Source organism: Lissotriton vulgaris, chromosome 12 (genome assembly GCF_964263255.1).
Source record: "Lissotriton vulgaris chromosome 12, aLisVul1.2, whole genome shotgun sequence".
NCBI lineage: Eukaryota > Metazoa > Chordata > Amphibia > Caudata > Salamandridae > Lissotriton > Lissotriton vulgaris.
Genome location: NC_141700.1, coordinates 591,836,377 through 591,856,242, shown reverse-complemented (window position 1 = coordinate 591,856,242; position 19,866 = coordinate 591,836,377). Strand labels below are relative to the sequence as shown.

The 19,866-nt window shown below is 43.1% G+C and overlaps 1 protein-coding gene across 1 annotated transcript in view; it reads right to left on the bottom strand.

Annotated features, from left to right (window-relative positions):
• The window catches only part of LOC147677797 (ATP-binding cassette sub-family C member 12-like), a 1,863,878-nt gene that overhangs the window by 1,391,524 nt on the left and 452,488 nt on the right, over positions 1-19,866 (bottom strand). Inside the window, exons 8-9 of the mRNA XM_086945587.1 lie at positions 16,199-16,346; positions 7,926-8,074 (exon numbers count right to left, since the gene is read on the bottom strand). Of these exons, the coding sequence (XP_086801713.1) occupies positions 7,926-8,074; positions 16,199-16,346 (297 nt within the window). The remainder of the gene's footprint in view (positions 1-7,925; positions 8,075-16,198; positions 16,347-19,866) is intronic.

The window sequence follows — 19,866 nt, the reverse complement described above, 5'->3', positions numbered from 1 at the left end:
GTTAAATAAATGTTGCATATGTAGCGCTTCAATTAATAGTTTGCAAGTAGGCATTTTTATTATACCCACCCCCCAAAATGGAAAGACCAATAACATCCACCACTGGCAGAGTACCCCTGGGCATAATGGATGAAAGCATGGCAGGCTGGGTGCAGGCCTATGGCACAACAAAGCACACTGCCTGGCTTCAAAATGGCCCCTAGACCCCCACCACATGGCCAGGCCCTGCCTGTACCAGTCCTCAAAATGGCCCCCACCCACATGGACAGGCCCCATCACCACCCCAAAAAGTCGAAAAACACACAAAAATCACCACAATCTAATGCCATCCATGCCCTCCATGATGTTTACATTAAAGAGACCCCACAGAAAGACTCAGTCCATGCACCACTGAGTGCCCCTGGGCAAAGGCCCCAACAACAGCCCAAAAATCGAAAAACACACAAAAATCACCACAATCCAATGCCACCCATGCTATCAATCATGTTCAAATTCAAGACACCCCACAGAAAGACTAGGCCCATGCACCACTGAGTACCCCTGGGCATAATGGATGAAAGCATGGCAGACTGGGTGCAGGCCTATGGCACAACAAAGCACACTGCCTGGCTTCAAAATGGCCCCTAGACACCCACCACATGGCCAGGCCCTGCCTGTACCAGTCCTCGAAATGGCCCCCACCCACATGGACAGGCCCCATCAACACCCCAAAAAGTTGAAAAACACACAGAAATCACCACAATCCAATGCCATCCATGCCCTCCATGATGTTTACATTAAAGAGACCCCACAGAAAGACTCAGTCCATGCACCACTGAGTACCCCTGGGCAAAAGGCCCCAACAACAGCCCAAAAATCGAAAAACACACAAAAATCACCACAATCCAATGCCATCCATGCCCTCAAACATGTTCAAATTTAAGACACCCCACAGAAAGACTAGGCCCATGCACCACTGAGTACCCCTGGGCATAATGGATGAAAGCATAGCAGACTGGGTGCAGGCCTATGGCACAACAAAGCACATTGCCTGGCTTCAAAATGGCCCCTAGACCCCCACCACATGGTCAGGCCCTGTCTGTACCAGTCCTCAAAACGGCCCCTACCCACATGGACAGGCCCCATCACCACCCCAAAATGTCGAAAAACACACAAAAATCACCACAATCCAATGCCATCCATGCCATCAATCATGTTCAAATTCAAGACACCCCACAGGAATACTAGGCCCATGCACCACTGAGTACCCCTGGGCATAATGGATGGAAGCATGGCAGACTGGGTGCAGGCCTATGGCACAACAAAGCACACTGCCTGGCTTCAAAATGGCCCCTAGACACCCACCACATGGCCAGGCCCTGCCTGTAACAGTCCTCAAAATGGCCCCCACCCACATGGACAGGCCCCATCACCACCCCAAAAAGTCGAAAAACACACAAAAATCACCACAATCCAATGCCATCCATGCCCTTCTTGTTGTTTACATTAAAGAGACCCCACAGAAAGACTCAGTCCATGCACCACTGAGTACCCCTGGGCAAAAGGCCCCAACAACAGCCCAAAAATCGAAAAACACACAAAAATCACCACAATCCAATGCCATCCATGCCATCAATCATGTTCAAATTCAAGACACCCCAAAGAAAGACTAGGCCCATGCACCACTGAGTACCCCTGGGCATAATAGATGAAAGCATGGCAGGCTGGGTGCAGGCCTATGGCACAACAAAGCACACTGCCTGGCTTCAAAATGGCCCCTAGACACCCACCACATGGCCAGGCCCTGCCTGTACCAGTCCTCAAAATTGCCCCCACCCACATGGACAGGCCCCATCACCACCCCAAAAAGTCGAAAAACACACAAAAATCACCACAATCCAATGCCATCCATGCCCTTCTTGTTGTTTACATTAAAGAGACCCCACAGAAAGACTCAGTCCATGCACCACTGAGTACCCCTGGGCAAAAGGCCCCAACAACAGCCCAAAAATCGAAAAACACACAAAAATCACCACAATCCAATGCCATCCATGCCATCAATCATGTTCAAATTCAAGACACCCCAAAGAAAGACTAGGCCCATGCACCACTGAGTACCCCTGGGCATAATGGATGAAAGCATGGCAGGCTGGGTGCAGGCCTATGGCACAACAAAGCACACTGCCTGGCTTCAAAATGGCCCCTAGACACCCACCACATGGCCAGGCCCTGCCTGTACCAGTCCTCAAAATTGCCCCCACCCACATGGACAGGCCCCATCACCACCCCAAAAAGTCGAAAAACACACAAAAATCACCACAATCCAATGCCATCCATGCCCTTCTTGTTGTTTACATTAAAGAGACCCCACAGAAAGACTCAGTCCATGCACCACTGAGTACCCCTGGGCAAAAGGCCCCAACAACAGCCCAAAAATCGAAAATTCCAAAATTGTAGTTGCAGCAACTGTAACGCCCCAAACAAACTTACTTGTGAAATTTCTAATCCAAAAGTGATCCAAAGAAAGTAAAAAAGAACTCAAATCCAAATATCCAGCAGCGTCCACAAAAAGTAATTCTTCCAGATCAAGATCAAAATCAAAGTGACCAGCACATGAAGAAAGCACTGAGAGGAGCCTGCTGGACAGGAACAGGAAGTTGGAGACTGTGGGGCACTTCCTTCCTCCCACCCCCCCCCAAAATGGACTCCTTGCAAAAAAAAGTGCAGGCAAATGTCAACCTGAGGAGTTATTCTGATCAAAATCATCATTTTCAGAAGGTTTATGCTGCTTGCTGGTGGATTTCTTGTGCAGAATTGCAAATTTTTGCAATTTTGCGAGTGCAAGATTGTTGCTGGCCGCCGCATCTACGTGTTCGCAATTGGGAACTCCCGCGATGCGTGATCACGGCGTACTCGCGTTGACAAACTCTCGCTGAGCAAGGTGGCAAGCCGCGATGACGTAATCGCGTTCGCCAAACTTCCGCGGGATCCCGCAGCAAGAGTCAAAATGGCGCAGCACACGTAAAACATGGAGAAAAACAACTCTGCAAACGCTGAATGACGGTAAGTGAATGCTGCGCGCCACAATATTGTATCACCAAGCAAAAAAATCCGCTGCGTGCGAATTATCGGCAAATTCGCGAGAGTTCGCGGATTGCGAATTTGCCAAAAATCCGCAAATTCCGCGAGCGGAACGGATTTTACGCCCATGCTTAGTAGAAAGTACAGTCTATTTGTGCAAATTCGCACGTTCGCGAATTTTTTCACGAACTCGCGGATTTTTTTGCAATTTTGAGCGAATATGCGGACCGCAAATCCGTAAAATTCGGCCATACTTACTCTTGCCTCTTTCCGTACCTCACTTAACTCTTACTGTACCGCTCTTTCCTCTTTCTATACTTCTCTTGCCTCTTTCTGCACTTCTCTTGTCTCCTTTTGTATATTTCTTACTCTTTCTGCACCTCTCTTGTTTTTGTCTTCAATTCTATTGCTTCTTTCTATAATTCTCTCACCTGTTTCTGTATTCAAAAGGGAAGTCCAAGCTGTCAAGTTTCAAGGTCTGCTTGCTCTCGTCACTGAGGTTATGTCTACTTGTACATGTATTCTCACATGTGTTATGCATCTGAAGATGGTAGCTTAAAAGGAGGGTAGCTTCTCTTACAAGTGGTCAAATCTTCTTAGTTCTGCTATGTCATTTGGTTGCACAGGCAGACATGTCTTATGTATATAGGTGTTATATAGCCCATCAAACTTACTATTGAATACCCATGTGCCCTGTATTATGAGCAGAAAGAAATACATACACCTTTTGGTACACAAATGTACAAAGTATGCTATTTGAAACACAGGTATTCAAGTATTTGTATGTTTATTTTTATGTCACTTGTCACTAGTTAAAAAGCAGAGACACACATGCATACCTTCACAAACGTGGTCAGACTTACAACAGTAACATGGTTAGGATGCTTGCTGTTTTATATTTGGTAGCCCTAACATTCCAAGCAGTCAATGAATAGTGAACCTTCAAGCAAAAAGTGAGGTTTAAAACATCTTGTGAGAAGGATTAGCGATTAGGCTACTTTGAATGAATCGCTGGAAAGGTACAGTCAAAGTAGACCTCCTTCTGCACCTCTTTTGCTTCTTTCTGCACTTCTCTTTCTTTTTTCTCTACCATTCTTCCTCTTTCTGCACCTCTCTACCCTCTTTCTGCACTTCTCTTGCTTCTTGCTGCATCTTTCTTCCTTTTTCTGTACATGTTCTACCTATGTAGGCATAGTTAGAAATGAGCATTTAAAAAACCTTAGTAATTCATTGAAAAAATCACCGGCTTCAGGGACATCATACTTAGTAATTAACATCTAAAAAAACCTTAGAAATCCACTGAACAAAACAACAGGTTTCTGGGGCGTTATAGTTAGGCTGACATTTCACTCATACAAAACCAGAGAAATTCAGCCATTTTACTTAGCTGAGCTAACTATAACTCACCACACAATGCACTGCTGATGATGTCACATATTATCACTCAATACATGGTCAGTGACATCACTGATGACATCTCAAATGACATCACTGTTGATATCATCCACTTAATATATGATGCACTCCCTCACCCCTTAATATAACCTTTCATACACCCACTCTAAAGTACAGACTACCATTTCTGAAACCATAGACACACCAATACCAGTGAGTACATACCCACTCACTGATTCATAGGTCTACACACACATCCACTCACTCCCCATACAGTTACTCAAACACACAGTCACTCATCAATACAGCCACTGATATATGCATTCATACACCCATACAGACACTCACACACCACCACTGACCCATAGAGTTACTCACACACCTAGTCAGTCACCCAAAGAATCAATCACACTACCATTTACTCACCTCTATAGTTGTACACACAGCACCTCACTTATTCATACAGAGAGTAACACATACTTGCTCACTTCTACAATCACTGACAAAAGCACACACTCATCCATACAGCCACTCTCACAAGCCCCCACTATCACATATAGTCACTTATATACTCCAACACCCACATATACTGCCTTTTGTAGTTACTCACAAATATACCACTGAGGCATCCATTCATTCACCAACACAGCTGTATGTACACTTACTCACCCATACAGCCCCTTGCAGATGCACTCATAAACTCATACATCCAGTGAATCACCCACTCACACATCCATGCAGGAAGTCACACACGCCCTGCACCCACCCATACAGGTACTTGGATAACAAATCATTAACCCATATAGACACTCATGTAGCTACTCGCCAACCCATGCAGCCACTTACACACCAACTGACGGACTGATACAGACATTCACAGAGATTAGTTCACTAAGAAATGATAAATCACTCACTTATACAATCAGTCACACACCCACTAAATCATCCATTCAGACACTCATACACCCACTCATTCTTCAATGCACCTTGACGTATCTATATATATATAACATTCTTACACTTTTTAGAAACACTCACACTCACAGGATGATGTCATCAGTGATGTCAACAGTGATTTCTTTTGAGGTGTCATGAGTGATGTCACTGACCATGTCATGAGTGATGTAATATGTGATGTCATCAGCAGTGCATTGCTATACTATAATGGCTGAATTTATCTGGTTTTGTACGAGTGAAATATCAGCATACTATAACGTCCCTGAAGCCTGCAGCTCACCATGATCAGTATGGCTTGATACACATTGGCAAACTCAATATTAGCACTCTTGACTTGTACAAAAAGAAAACACATAAGCAACATGCCCAATTTAATTTTATTAAGCTATTTATCAGCCTAAAGATGATTCTGGTGATCTGTCAGAAAATTTAATAGTAAAGGTAAAGTATGCCTGGAAGCAAATACATTTTGCAGAACCAACAGATATCAGTATTTATGTTTATTTATAGATCAGGTGTATGCAAACAAGGAGGTATAGGAAGGCACAAAAAAAATTCTGTTTACAGCGCATAAGTAAATGCATTTCCTACATGGCTCCAAATAAATTTCAATACATAGGAAATGCTTTTCATAGTATTAAATATACAACCTGAATAAAGGTATAGCTCCAAAGAGATCACAGTTTTCATCATTTTACACAGAGCACTGAGGCATTCACATCACATCACAGAGCAGTATATTTCAATGTATAGATTAATGCTTTTCTATAGTGAACTGGTTCTATTATGTGGCTGTGTCTCTTTTTTATAGAATCGCTAAAAGTGCCAACATTGATAGTCACAACCAACACAGTATAGCTTATTCCAATGGCCATTCGTAACCATTCAAAAAAGAACCCTTCTTGCTATTCCATTCATTTTCAACCCTTCCCTTACAAGTGGGTTATCCTGTTATATTTTAGATACTGTGCAGAAAGGGCTGTCATGGGTAAATGATCAAAGTAAGTGAAGAATAGCAATACATGCCAAGAGGTCGAGAATGAGTCTGAATCACCCAGATGTTTTAGCGTAAATGGTAAATAAATGTTTATTGTTTTAGTTAATTAAAACCATAACAATTTATCACTTATATATATAAAAAAACAACGATAAACTTTTGTCAGTTTCCTTAAAACCTTAAAAAACGTTACATTCTCAGTTAATATTATACAAAAGTATACATGAGTTTGTAGCATTCAGTTAATGGGTTCTGAGCATTAGTTAAGCAATGTTCCACTATACAATCAAAGCGTTACATTCCAGGCTTGATTCTGAAATGACAGATAATCTCACTTTAATTCCGTGTAAGATAAGGGGGCCTTTTATCAAGGGGGTTTATCTCCGCTTTTTTGGCTTTAAAAGCCAAGAAAGCGGAGATAAAATTATCTCCCTATTACCTAGCTGTCGCTAACACGAGTTAGCGACAGCTAGTAGGAGATAGCGACCATCTTGGGCCCCACTTTGCATGTCAGTGATATTTATCACTAATGACATGCAAAGTGGGCGTGCCAAGATGTTAGGGACTGGAAACAGTCGCTAACATCGCTATCTCCTATTACCAACTTTTGGAGATATTCGCGCTAAGCGCGAATATCTCCAAAAGCTAACACCTGCCCTGAGCAGTTCTTAGCCATGTTATCCAATGGGAGGTGGATAACATGGCTAAGAGCATTAGCTCGGTAATGCATGAATATTGCTGACTTTTCAGCGATATTCATGCATTGCAGCCGACTTTTATCGCATTTGCGATAAACCTTGGTAATACCAAGGTTTATTTGCGATACAAATCGCCGCAGCTTAGCGGTAAATTTTTGTCTCTAACCAAGCAATAGCGATAATTATCGCTATTGCTTGGTAATATGCCCCAAGGTTTTTAGCATATGGGGGCAATGGCTAGCTGTTCTGTTTTTAATGCCCACTCATGAGAGTTAAGAAACGTTATCAATTGACAGTTCATTAGAGTGTCAGTCGGCTGCAGATGTTTGAGTGCTGTTGAAAGGGATGCACGTAAGGTAATCGTAATACAGGTGGCCTAAATATATAGTTCAATGGATTGCAGAGAAAGCAGAAAGTTGTTAGATAATTTAGCCACCATCCCATCTGTCTGACTACAAGGCCTTCAAAAGGTAATGAGATGACTAAACCATGCTTCTCATTGTCACATGTTGATGGATTTGAAAGTGAACCATAATACCCTCTGAATTGACCCATTCCATAACCCTTGTCATAACCTAGGATAATGATACATTTTCCTAGCAGAAGGGTGCCAGGATCTTTGGCATTCATCAAATCCTGCTGCAAATCAAAAATTTGGAGAGCTATTTTCAGATTTATTTTTAAGAAAATCACAATTCTAACATATTTTGCTTAAATGTATTGATCTTGAAAGTACACAAGGAAACCTGGAGCACAAGAATGGGCAAACATACCCAATCTCTTTATTAGAAGGAGAAGAACGTTAAGGAAATTCTTACTGTGGATGCAGTTAGTTCTTGCTTCAGAAGGGTGTGGGCAACAAAGGTCGAGACATTTGCCAGGGCCAAAACCACAGGAATGATAGCAATATTAATACTCTGCACATATCCAGCTTTTTCCAATGTCTTCTTTTCTAATTTTCTTGTACCTGTAAATATATTTACATGATCAAATTGGAAAGGAGCCTTTTACAATTGTAATAATACAAAGAAGTATGTAAGGGAACTTTATTGTTTAGTCAATAAAAACTGAAATAACCGTGTACAAATAGCGTCAATTTACTAATTTTTACTGTTCTACAAAATCACAAAAAATTGTTTGTGGAGGATTCAACAGGAAAAGAAGACCCTATTTCCTGAATAGCTGCTGTTAGAAATACAGGAGCAATTGTTTCATATGTTTCCTGCCTGCATGGCAGCAGTCAGGAAAACAGATGAAAACTCAGATTACAGCAAGCTGGAGCATTCTGGCAGCTCCCGCTTGCTGAAATCAGTTATGTTTGCTCTCGCTTGGCAGGAGCTGTCAGCTCCAGCCAAGCAAAAGCAAATTGCTATGTCACTGGGATGGGCACCGTGGGACCTAGCAGGAGCTGGCCCAGGGGGGCGTTGGGAGGGTGGTAGTCCCCAGGGTCAATAATGGCTTAATCCCTTTAGAATGCATGGGCGAGTCTGGACAGGTGGTGTTCCCTGGTGCAATATTTGGGCAATGGAGGAGGGCCCGCATTGTCTTACTCCCGAGGGCAGTTAGAACTTCAGGAGGAAGGCTGCATGACCCTCTTTCATTTTGATTAAGACTCTGCCAGCACAGGGGAGGGAAGGGAGGGATGGGAAGGAGGGAGGAAAAAAGCAACATGTTTGGGAGTGACCCTACAGAGAGGGCCAAGTTCAACAAATGGTCATCTTTGTCTGCGGTCATCAGGGCATTGTCAATAATGTTTAAGTCAAGTCAAAGAAAGTTTTATTTCGGCCATAGGCCATAAAAGCATAAGAGACAGTGCAAACAATTTTGGCAAAATACAGTATAAAATGTCATTTCATCATAAAAACTATGTACATTGGTTCTGTAGTTTATAATTGCAACGTTTCAGATAAGCAAACTTTGACTTCATTCTCCAGTTGACTCCCCCATGCCCCCTCAGGGTCCTTTAGCAAGATATAGTGCAATGCTAAATAGAATATATAATTTCCGCATTGTCTGTAATACAATATTGTTGCAGGATAAAGTGCAGTGTGCAATAAAAAAATATATGTGCAACTTCTGGGTTAGATGGGGGAACGATACCAGACATTATAGCAGTTTATTAATGTATTACAGTTAAAAATTAGAACACATATTTGTTACTAATAGAACTTTATCTTTATTTGATAGGTATTAAAAGTATTGTTAAAAAATCTAGGTAAAAAGCTAAAATTGTTAATTCAAAAACACCTTGATGGGGAATTAATTGTGGTGATGGTAATCATACAGCACAATATGAGCATACCACTTTACTCTAATCAGTGCATAATGTAGCATAGGTTCTAGTCATTGCTAGATGAAGAGTTTCCTTTTAAAGTTTTCTTAATGATATCTCTACGAATGCACCACATGGAGTATATAAAAACCTCGAGGTGGAGAACACAATAGGTGTGTCGGTTTCATACTTAAACAGCCTAAGAGCCTCTGTACAGTGTCGACTCCCCATGTTCCTGCACAACTGTAGTAACCATTTTGACCTTGTCTTTGCATAGGCGGGGCAGAAAAAAAGGCCATGTATTTCAGTTTCCTCTGGTCGGTCGCACCCTGGACAGTTTAATGGGAGGGAGCCCTGCCACTTGTTTGTGAAAGATCGAAGGAGGAGGGCCCTGTGTCTAAATTGAAGAAAAAGATTCTTCGCTAAAAGCGGTTGGATGTAATCTAGGGCTGTTTCTACCATATATTGCTGCTTTATATTCAGGAACTTGGAAGTAAGGCATCCCTGCTTGGTCCCCCGCCATAGTTGAACTAGTTTAAATTCTCTGTAGGGCTCAAGCAGTGCCTTCCTAGATGTCACAGGACAAATCTCCTCTGGGGATGTCCACATGTTTGCCCTCCCTAGGGCCTGACAGGTGTTTCTGATAAAGGCTAGCCAGGGGAGTTTTCCTGCACCCAGGAGCCTCATAACGTCTTTCAGCTCCTCTTTGTATTCAGCTAATTCTGGTTTGCTCCAAATAAAGCAGGGGTCTAGACAAAAATACATCTGCTAGGAGGCTAATCCCTAGGTCCATTCTGAGAGGTGTAACGGAGAGCTAGTAGGAAGACCCAGCAATTGTCTAAGAAATTGGTTCTCTGCCATTGAGAAGGAAGCAGCAGGATGGTGGCCCCATAATTCTGCCCCATGCATTGCCGAGCCCCTAGCCTGAGTCTTATAAATTACTGCAACAGGTCCTAATACCTTGTGTGAGCAATTCTTGTACACTTTTATAATGCCTCCCGTGGATTGGGTTAGTTTTAGACTAGCTTTCTTGATTTGTGTCCCCCATTCCATTTTTTCAGTGAGAGTGATCCTAGATAATCAAAAATGGACACCCTCTCCAGGGCCCTTTCATCTAATCAGAGATTTTGGCAATTTGTAGTGTTAGCATTAAAAAAAAAATAGTTTTGGGGAGATTAATCTCCAATACCCGATTGTTGCAGAAGTGCTGAACACATCAAGCACACTCTGCATGCCCATGGGGGATTTAGAAAGTAAAAGCATAACATCCGCAAACATAAGCACTGGAATTTTGAGGTTTGCTAGCCTGGGTGCCTCAAAATCTTTCCCCTCCAACAGAGATTCAATGAGACCATTTATAAAAAGAGAGAAGTGTGTCAGTGCCAGAACACATCCCTGCCGGACCCCTTTCTCCACAGGGAAGGGGGCATAGAGTTCACCATTTTTAACAAATCTTATTTGTGCGTAGTTGTATTGGTGAAGGCGTTTCAGCTGGTAGCAGAGATACTCTGGAGCTCCCAAGTCAAGAATATATTCCACAGTTGATTCCGCTGCACTAAATCAAAGGCGGATTTAAAATCCACAAATGTGAGCTAGAGGCTGCCACCCTCTAAAACCACAGTTTTCCAGTGGATGAGTTGCAACCTAAAAATCTGATCAATAGTGGAGGAATCTTGCTTGTAGGGGTGTTAGCACATTATTCTCCTCTATCCAAAGTTGCAGGCTTCCCAGGAGTACACGTGCAAACATTTATGAGACTTATTGGGCGATAGTTCGCTGGTGTAAGTGGTGAGCCCTTTTTATAAATGGGAATAATTTCTGCCCCGCCCCATGTAGAGGGCAGTGTCATACCTTGCAAAACGGCATTAAACAGCATTAAATGGTGACCACAGGTATGGTGCCCATATTGAGGGCTCAGAAGGAAATAAGTCACCAGGGATCTTATCTAGCCCCGGCGCTATTGCTGTTAATAACTTTCCAGGTGCCTCTGTAATCTCCTTCATTGAACAAGGTGGTGAGTCTAGATTTAGCAACTCCCAGTCTATAGTATTCGTTTCCACCCTCCCCTCATCCTCTGTTGACCTTGTGTCTAGAGATTTAAAATGGGCTCACCAGACTTCCTCCCCTAGGTTAGGTGCTAAGGCCAATTTACCTTTGGATTTAACTGTCTTAACTAAGTTCCAAAAGGCTGCTCTCATGTCATGATTATCTAGTGCTATTTTTATTTCTTCCCATTTTTCACTTCCTGGATCTTTTTGGCATTGTCTAAAGTGTTTGTGTAGTGCAATCTAGATTTTTTGATGAGTGCCCTATCATTGGTTCTAATGGAAATTAAAAGGGCTTGCTTTGCTACCTTACAGTGTTTATTGAACCATGAGTGCCCTGATTTAGAATTCGGCCTGTGCCTTTTGCTGTTATGGAAATAGGGTGCTAGGATAAGGAGCATATCTAGGTGTTTTTTTTATAATTCATGTTTTGGTGAGCCCTTTTTATAAATGGGAATAATTTCTGCCCCGCCCCATGTAGAGGGCAGTGTCATACCTTGCAAAACGGCATTAAACAGCATTAAATGGTGACCACAGGTATGGTGCCCATATTGAGGGCTCAGAAGGAAATAAGTCACCAGGGATCTTATCTAGCCCCGGCGCTATTGCTGTTAATAACTTTCCAGGTGCCTCTGTAATCTCCTTCATTGAACAAGGTGGTGAGTCTAGATTTAGCAACTCCCAGTCTATAGTATTCGTTTCCACCCTCCCCTCATCCTCTGTTGACCTTGTGTCTAGAGATTTAAAATGGGCTCACCAGACTTCCTCCCCTAGGTTAGGTGCTAAGGCCAATTTACCTTTGGATTTAACTGTCTTAACTAAGTTCCAAAAGGCTGCTCTCATGTCATGATTATCTAGTGCTATTTTTATTTCTTCCCATTTTTCACTTCCTGGATCTTTTTGGCATTGTCTAAAGTGTTTGTGTAGTGCAATCTAGATTTTTTGATGAGTGCCCTATCATTGGTTCTAATGGAAATTAAAAGGGCTTGCTTTGCTACCTTACAGTGTTTATTGAACCATGAGTGCCCTGATTTAGAATTCGGCCTGTGCCTTTTGCTGTTATGGAAATAGGGTGCTAGGATAAGGAGCATATCTAGGTGTTTTTTTTATAATTCATGTTTTGGGGGTTGGAGTGCCGCTGGTTTCAGAAAGTTGGAATGCCACCTCAAAAAAGGGGAGAATTTGTTGATATAGAGTGGCCACTTTGTTCTGTGATTGTGCTAGTTCCCCCTTCAGCCAGTACTAAGCTGGAGTTAGGTTTTGGGGATGCACTATGATGACTTTCAACAAGCGGGGGTGATAATTCTAAAACAAAAGGATTGTGGTCACTTTCATGAAGATGGGTGACCTTAAAGTCCCTGTGCCAGAGTCAGACATCCACCAAAATGTAGTCTAGAATTGATCCTGCTCAAGTCTATTGAAAATGAAGTTTCCTGGACTATCGGATGGCAATCGACCATTACAGGCCCTCAATGAGTTACTTAATGGAAGTGCGTTCATTTGTGGGACCAGAGGAGTCCATGTGGATATCGGTGCAATATTGGGCTCTGGGGTTGTCCAGACTGAATCCTCCTCACTAATGATGCTTTCTGATAAGCCATTCAAAGGCTCAAATTGACAATTAAATCCCAGCCCAGGATGACCCAGAAATTCTCCGGTATAGTTGAGAGAAATGAAGTCAGCCATTGAAGGGTATGCGAAGATTGCCCATAATACACTGGCCAAGAGTAAACATTAATCAAAGGGATCCTAAAAGAATTCAGAAAGGAGAGAAAGACACACAAGATATTATGAGAAGAAGTCTCTACCTGTTTGTCCTTACAACCCAAGTGCACTCCAACCCAGGTACTTAGGCCCCCATAGCCTACTCTGTGTGTGTCTGCCTTTGTCCATGTTTCCTGGAACATGCAGAGTTTGTACAGATCGTGTAGATCTATGAACGCCCCCCCCCCCAGTCTGGGAGATCCAGTTTCGAGTTGAGTCCTTCTACATTCCAAGACAATATTTGCGTGCTTAGAGATTCTGCTAGAGTAGTTGAAGAAACCTGGGAGATGGGACTTGCCCTTGATTGAGCCTGAAATGTATCTCTGGACCCCTTCCCTCCCCTAAGACAGCATCCGTTAACCATATTTGAGTTGCTAGCTAGAGTAGCAATAGAATCAGACAGGCTGGCCTCAAAAACCTGGTCCCTGTCTCTTTGCTGCCTTCCATACCCCTCCTTTTGATCTCGACCACCCTGATACAGATGTCTCTGTTTGGTCCCAAGATTATCACTGGGCCTTGCATGGGAGGTGCTAATGGGCCTTAGTCAGTCTACTGAGTGAAGAGGGCTAAATCTGTTGGTGACGGGGAGTTTGTATATCAGTGATGTTGGGCGGTCCCTGCCTATTCGAAGCATGGAGCCGCCCTGATCACTCATTCCCCATTCATTGGCCATGCTTCCCACATTGTGAGTCATTATCCTGGGAGGGTCGAAATATCCTAGGGGCAGGGTAAAGATCACTCAGCCTCCCTAGAGTAGCCCCAATCCAGAATGTATTGGACAGCCTGGGGTTTCCTGAAGTTGAACACTATGCAGTCCCCGGCTATGTTCTTTCAATTCCACCCCACACAGCTTACCCTGCGTGTAAGTATAGTTTTATTTAAATCTTGGTAGGAAAAAGTGCCTATGTTTGGTTTACCAATGTATACATCTATTTTAAGTTCAGATTGAGATTCCCATTGCCCCCTTTCCAACTTGGGTACTCCGGCTAGTACGATGACATTAGGGGTGGAGGCTGGGGGCAGATTAATAGATGGTAGTGTGGGCTGAATTTCCCTAGATGTTATAGGTGCAGGAGTCCTCTCACTGACCTCACTAGTTTTACTAGCTTGTTGTAAATCAAGAGTACGTGGTCTGGCTGATTGTAGTCTATTTGCCGGTTCGCGGTGGGGACAGCTAGGAGGCCTCTGCTGGGTATTGGCTGGATCCAAACTCTGTGTGGGAGTCATTCTGATTGCTGGAGCTACATTCCCTTGGGTAATAATGTTAGTTCTAGCACTGAGCAGTTATAGCTACCTTATTTGGGTGTAGGGCCAGCTCTGTGACAAGGGATTTGGTGGTCTTAGTTGTATTAAGAATAGAATCTGTTTACCCACCCAGTGGTTCACTAATATCAATAATTTATCAATTCAAGCTGTTATTGCATCAAGTTCATCTTTCACCTGTGATCTAAAATGTGCTTTAAGGTCCGACACCAATTTAGACACCGACATTGTTTACTCTGTGATCGCCTGAGACTGATCGCCTCTTCCTGATTCCCCCAAAGGTTTGTTTACTGACTTATCAGGGGCTTGTTTGTTCCTCTTAGTTCCCTTATGGGTGGTGTTAGATTTCAGTTTCTGTGTCCCCTCTTTTTTCTTTACTCCATTCCCCACAGAAGGCTTAGGAGCATGGCCTGCTCCAGTCTGAGCACTTGTCCTTGGGGGCTCTGGGTCCACGATCACTGTTGGTGTTGGAGATGAAGACACCGACCCTAAATCAGAGGGAGAGGGGCTTGGAGCTAGAATAGGTGTTAGATAGAGACGCCTCTCTCTGTATGCTCAATTTCTGAGGAGACGGCTCCGATTGCCCGTTGGAGCATTTTATTGATTGCAGTGGGTTGTGCCCTTGTAACTCTTTGCCGGGTGGTAGATTCTTTAGCGGGGGGTGCATTTGCCCATATTTACATACAAAGGAGCCTTAACAGTACATAAACTCGCTGTTATTTTTATGATGGAGAGCGGGCACTCTTCACTTGTGGATACACAGACCTTGGTTTCTCGGTGTCCTACCAAGACATACTCGGTGTATAACAGAAAAGGGGGGTGGCCCAGCCCAGTCTCGTCCGATGTAGGACGGGAGCAGATGGGCCTGCCCTTGGCCTAGGCATGCCTGCGCGCATCGCACGCGGCGGGACCCAGGCTCCCTTTTCAGTGCCTCCTGGTGAGCTGGTGACATACGAGGCATGCGCGCCACTCAGGCTGACGGGATGTGTAGTTCCTGTAGTCCCTGGGCCTTCTCCACCTCGTGGAGTCTCCTAGCCCCCCCCCCCACCTCGTGGAACAAACTGTGGCAGTTGGTACAAGCGTGTGAGGGCTTCCGTGCTGGGGGACCCCGGCTCCCTTTTCATGGCCTCCTGGTGAGCTGGTGACAGATGCGGCGTGTGCGCCACTCAGACTGGTGGGATGTGTAGTCCCTGTAGTCCCTGGGCCTTCTCCGCCTTGTGGAGTCTCTTAACCCCCTCTGCCTCGTGGATTAAACTGTGGCAGTTGGTACAAGCGTTTGAGGGCTCCTGCGCAGCGGGACCCCCGGCTCCCTTTTCAGCACCTCCTGGCGGGCAGGTGACATTCGCGGCATGTGCGCCGCTCAGGCTGATGGGATGTGTGGTCCCTGTAGTCCCTGGGCCTTTTCCGCCTCGTGGAGTCTCCCCCTTGTGGGCTCCCTTTACGATGTTTAAGGTAAAGTTCCTTGTGCTGCAGTGTAATCTGAAGGTAGACCGACAGTCATGAAGGAGGTAGTTAGTACTGATATTATCTTTGATTTGTGCCTATACAAATGTATGAAAAAAATTCAAATTCAACATTTTAATTGCGCTTTTCCTAGTTTGTATATGTTTATTGGACCATGGAGGTTATTAAATAGCAAGCACTGTACATGTTCTGCATACTACAGCAGTCTAAAACATGCAGATTTTTAAAAGTCTAATTTAGTTAAAAATGCAAAAAACCTTTCTATACTGTATATTTTGCATACCTTGAACCGTTTTTGCAAATGACTTTTCCCAAGCATACATTTTAATTAATTTGATGCAAGTTAGGACTTCATTCATGGTTTGTACACGCCGATCAGTCACATTGATAGCTTTTCTTCGGAACACTAAAGTAATATTTGCCATTAGCATCTGAAACAAAAATAAATCATTAATTGGCCGCATGTAGTTTCGTGCTGCTATCACATTTAGTAGAATCTGTATGTGACCTGTGATGTGGACTTGATGAACTGGGAGGGGAAACAGCTCTGATTTGTACTCAGCTGGTGATCAAAGGATCTAGCTAGTGCTTAATATGATTACAGTGCTTGGTACCAGCACTTAATTTTCAGCGCCAGAACTTATTATGGTCTGCCAAATGGTGGCATTGTTTGCCTAATTTAGCAACAAGCATAAGAACAGATGTTTGTTAATTAAATATACCTTACATAGGACTAATACTTGCCCCCAAGCCTTTCTTCCAGTATTTCCCAATAATGTAAACCACAATAGGCAGGTCAGAACCCACAAATCATTAAGTACCCTCCCTGGGCCAGGATCCACAGTGGCCACAATTCATACAGTAGCATCCCCAAACCGGTGTTCCATCATTTATGAAGCACCACCCCTTCGGCTAAGATCCACAATTTATAAAGCACCATCCCCGGGCCAGAATCCATAATGAATAGAGCACCACACCCACGCCAGGATCCACAATTAATCAAGCAGCATCCACGGCCATGATCAACAGTTCATAATACACCATCCCCCATTCAGGATCCACAATCCTTTAAGGCTCCATACTCAAGTCAGTATTCACAGTTCTTACAACAATATCAACTGGCCAGGATCCACAGTTCCTAAACCACTCTTTCCAGACCAGGATTCACAGTTCATAAAGCACCTTCCCCGAGGCCAGAAACCCCAGTTCTAAAAGCACCAACCTCAGGCCAGAAACCCCAATTCCTGAAGCACCATTACCGAGCCAGTATCAACAGTTTCTAAGGTACCATCCCCTGGCCAGGATCCACAATTATTAAAGCAGTATTCCAGGTCCAGTATCCACAGTTTAGAAAGAACCATCTCTGGGCAATGATACACAGTGAATAAAATACCATTCCAGGGCCTGGTACCAAAATTCATGAAGCACCATCCCCTGGTCTGTATCCACAATTGCTCAATATGCTAAGCACCACAGTCAGGTGGCCCACTCAAAATATCTGCCCCTGCTTTCAACAGCATATGGGAGTAGTGGAGCTATAGGGGAGCCACACACAACATGGACTAACATGTCTTAATCCCCTGCCATGTATTACACCTGGTGTCCTACATACCATTACCATACACCTCTAGCATTTGAACCTATTCTGCCCCTTCAAATAATTATCTTGCACCCTTCTACATTGCCACCTCCGTTATTAAAATTAAACATATATGGTGCCTTGCCATTTACCTACATCATAATCTACATTTACCATCTCCTCCGAACCCACATATAGATAAATGATACTTGGTCTCTCACCACACATCTCTACAACCCTCTGTGTTTTCCCTTTCCTTTTCCACATAAAGCTGTGCTCTCTGTTCTACATTATAGCAGAGAACCAGCACATCAGTGACAGACAGTCAGAGAGCCCTTTAAGGGCAGCCTACATTTCCTTTGTAATGTAGCAACAATGGCAACCACATGTGTGGCCCACTGTTGCTGGGTTATAGCAGTAAATAACCACCTATAAAATGTGGTATTTATGTGTTGTTCTCAGCGAGAGCATTACAGAGCAATGTTATTATTAGTATTACATTACTACTCCGTCTAATCATTCCTGTCACCTTTTAAAGTTCTTAATCAACTTCTGTATCTTCATATCCCTAACGCAACTCTCTTTGAACTTACTCTAAGAAACTTTCCCATTTTCTTAACATATAATTTGACAAATTGTTGTGAACCTTTTCTGCAAGTGCCAAAACATACCACCTCACCTTTACTCTCGTCTTCTACGTTCCCATGTTTCAAATCTAATTTGAAATGTGAGCTTTGGTTTTGTCTCCACTGGCTCAAATATACAGCGGCTGTAACTAACCATCTCCCCCACCTTTAATAGTCAATATTCACACACCTTTATTGTTTTGCCTTCCTTCTCTCAAATCAACTACTTTTATGAGCACGTTGAAGCATCTTGCTTTTTTACTTAGTTCATAAGCCTTTTACTTTGCCTATCCCATTCCGCCCCATCTCTTTACTTTACTACCTCCTACACACACCTGACAGTTTTCTGTTGAAGAAGCTCTTATAACACTAGGCTCCAAATTCTCTTCTCCCTTTTCTCAAGACTGTTTGCAATCAGTTCATCAGTATAGAATTTCTTTTATCCTTAGGTATTATATTTCGACCCATCATTCAAACTTTCATCACTTTTCATTATCCGTGAACTAAACACTCTATTTTATATTATTGATCACTTTATTCCCAGCTCTCTTTTGTCCACTCTGCCCTCATTTTAGATACTTTGCTCCAGCATTATGAGTTGCCCAATATATTTGATATGGGCAGTAAATTCTGTTACTGCATATATCAGAATTAAAAGTATTTCAAAACAAATCACAGTCCCTGGGTAGATGTCAACAGACCTGCTGCAATTTATTGGAGGAGCTTTTGGTGCCTGTCTAAAAGGAATTCACGAAATCTAAATGTCAGCTATGCCTAGTCATATGACCCAAGGCAGGCTGCAGGCATATTAGGCCTAAGGAGAGAAAAAAAGGTAACTTTCTAAACTTTGCATTTTCAACATTTTAATGAAAACTCCAACTGTACCATTTAAGAGGGTTTATCATTATAATTTCATAGATAAATAACATGACAGAGCCACCTGCTCCCATTTGGATATTACAGCTTGATAAATGTAATAAGGAATCCCCAATATTATCTCATGGGAGCGGTAGGCCTCACAGTAGTGGAAAACAAATGTAGGGTTTTTTTCACTACTAGGGTATGTAAAAGTTAAAAGTACATGTGCAACCTTTTAATTACACATTACCATTCACTACGGGCTACCTAGGGCCTATCCTAAGGGTGACTAATATGTAACACAAGGGGAGTTTAACGCTTGGTAAATGGGCTATAATTCCAACTCAACATGGCAGTTTAAAACAGCTTTCAGGCTGCAGTGGCAGTCCTGGTACATGTTTTAAGGTGCAACTTACAATAGGGTTAACAATGAGTGCTGCAGGCCCACTGGTAGCATTTAATTTACAGGCCCTGGGTATATGGTATACCACTCTACGTGGCCTTACAGATAAATGAAAAATATCAATTGGGTATAAACCAATTTAACCATGCTTTAGCGGAGTGAGCACAAGCACTTTAGCACTGATTGGCAGTGGTAAAGTGAACAAAGTCCTAAGGCCAACAAAAATGAATTCAGCAAAAACTAGAGGAAAAAAGGCAAAATGTTTGGGGGTGACCATGTGGAGAGGGCCAGGTCCAATACACAATGAATGCAATAGGACAATAAGGCCATTAAGGTCCTGGGGACAGGTGACCTGTTAAATTATGATTCCTTTACAAACACAAGTTTGTGCAGAGATCGCATTATAAGAGATGCAATGTTTATCTCACCCTATATTTACTTGGTGCAATAAAGTTCAAACCCTCTGTTATTTGACATCCAGTCAA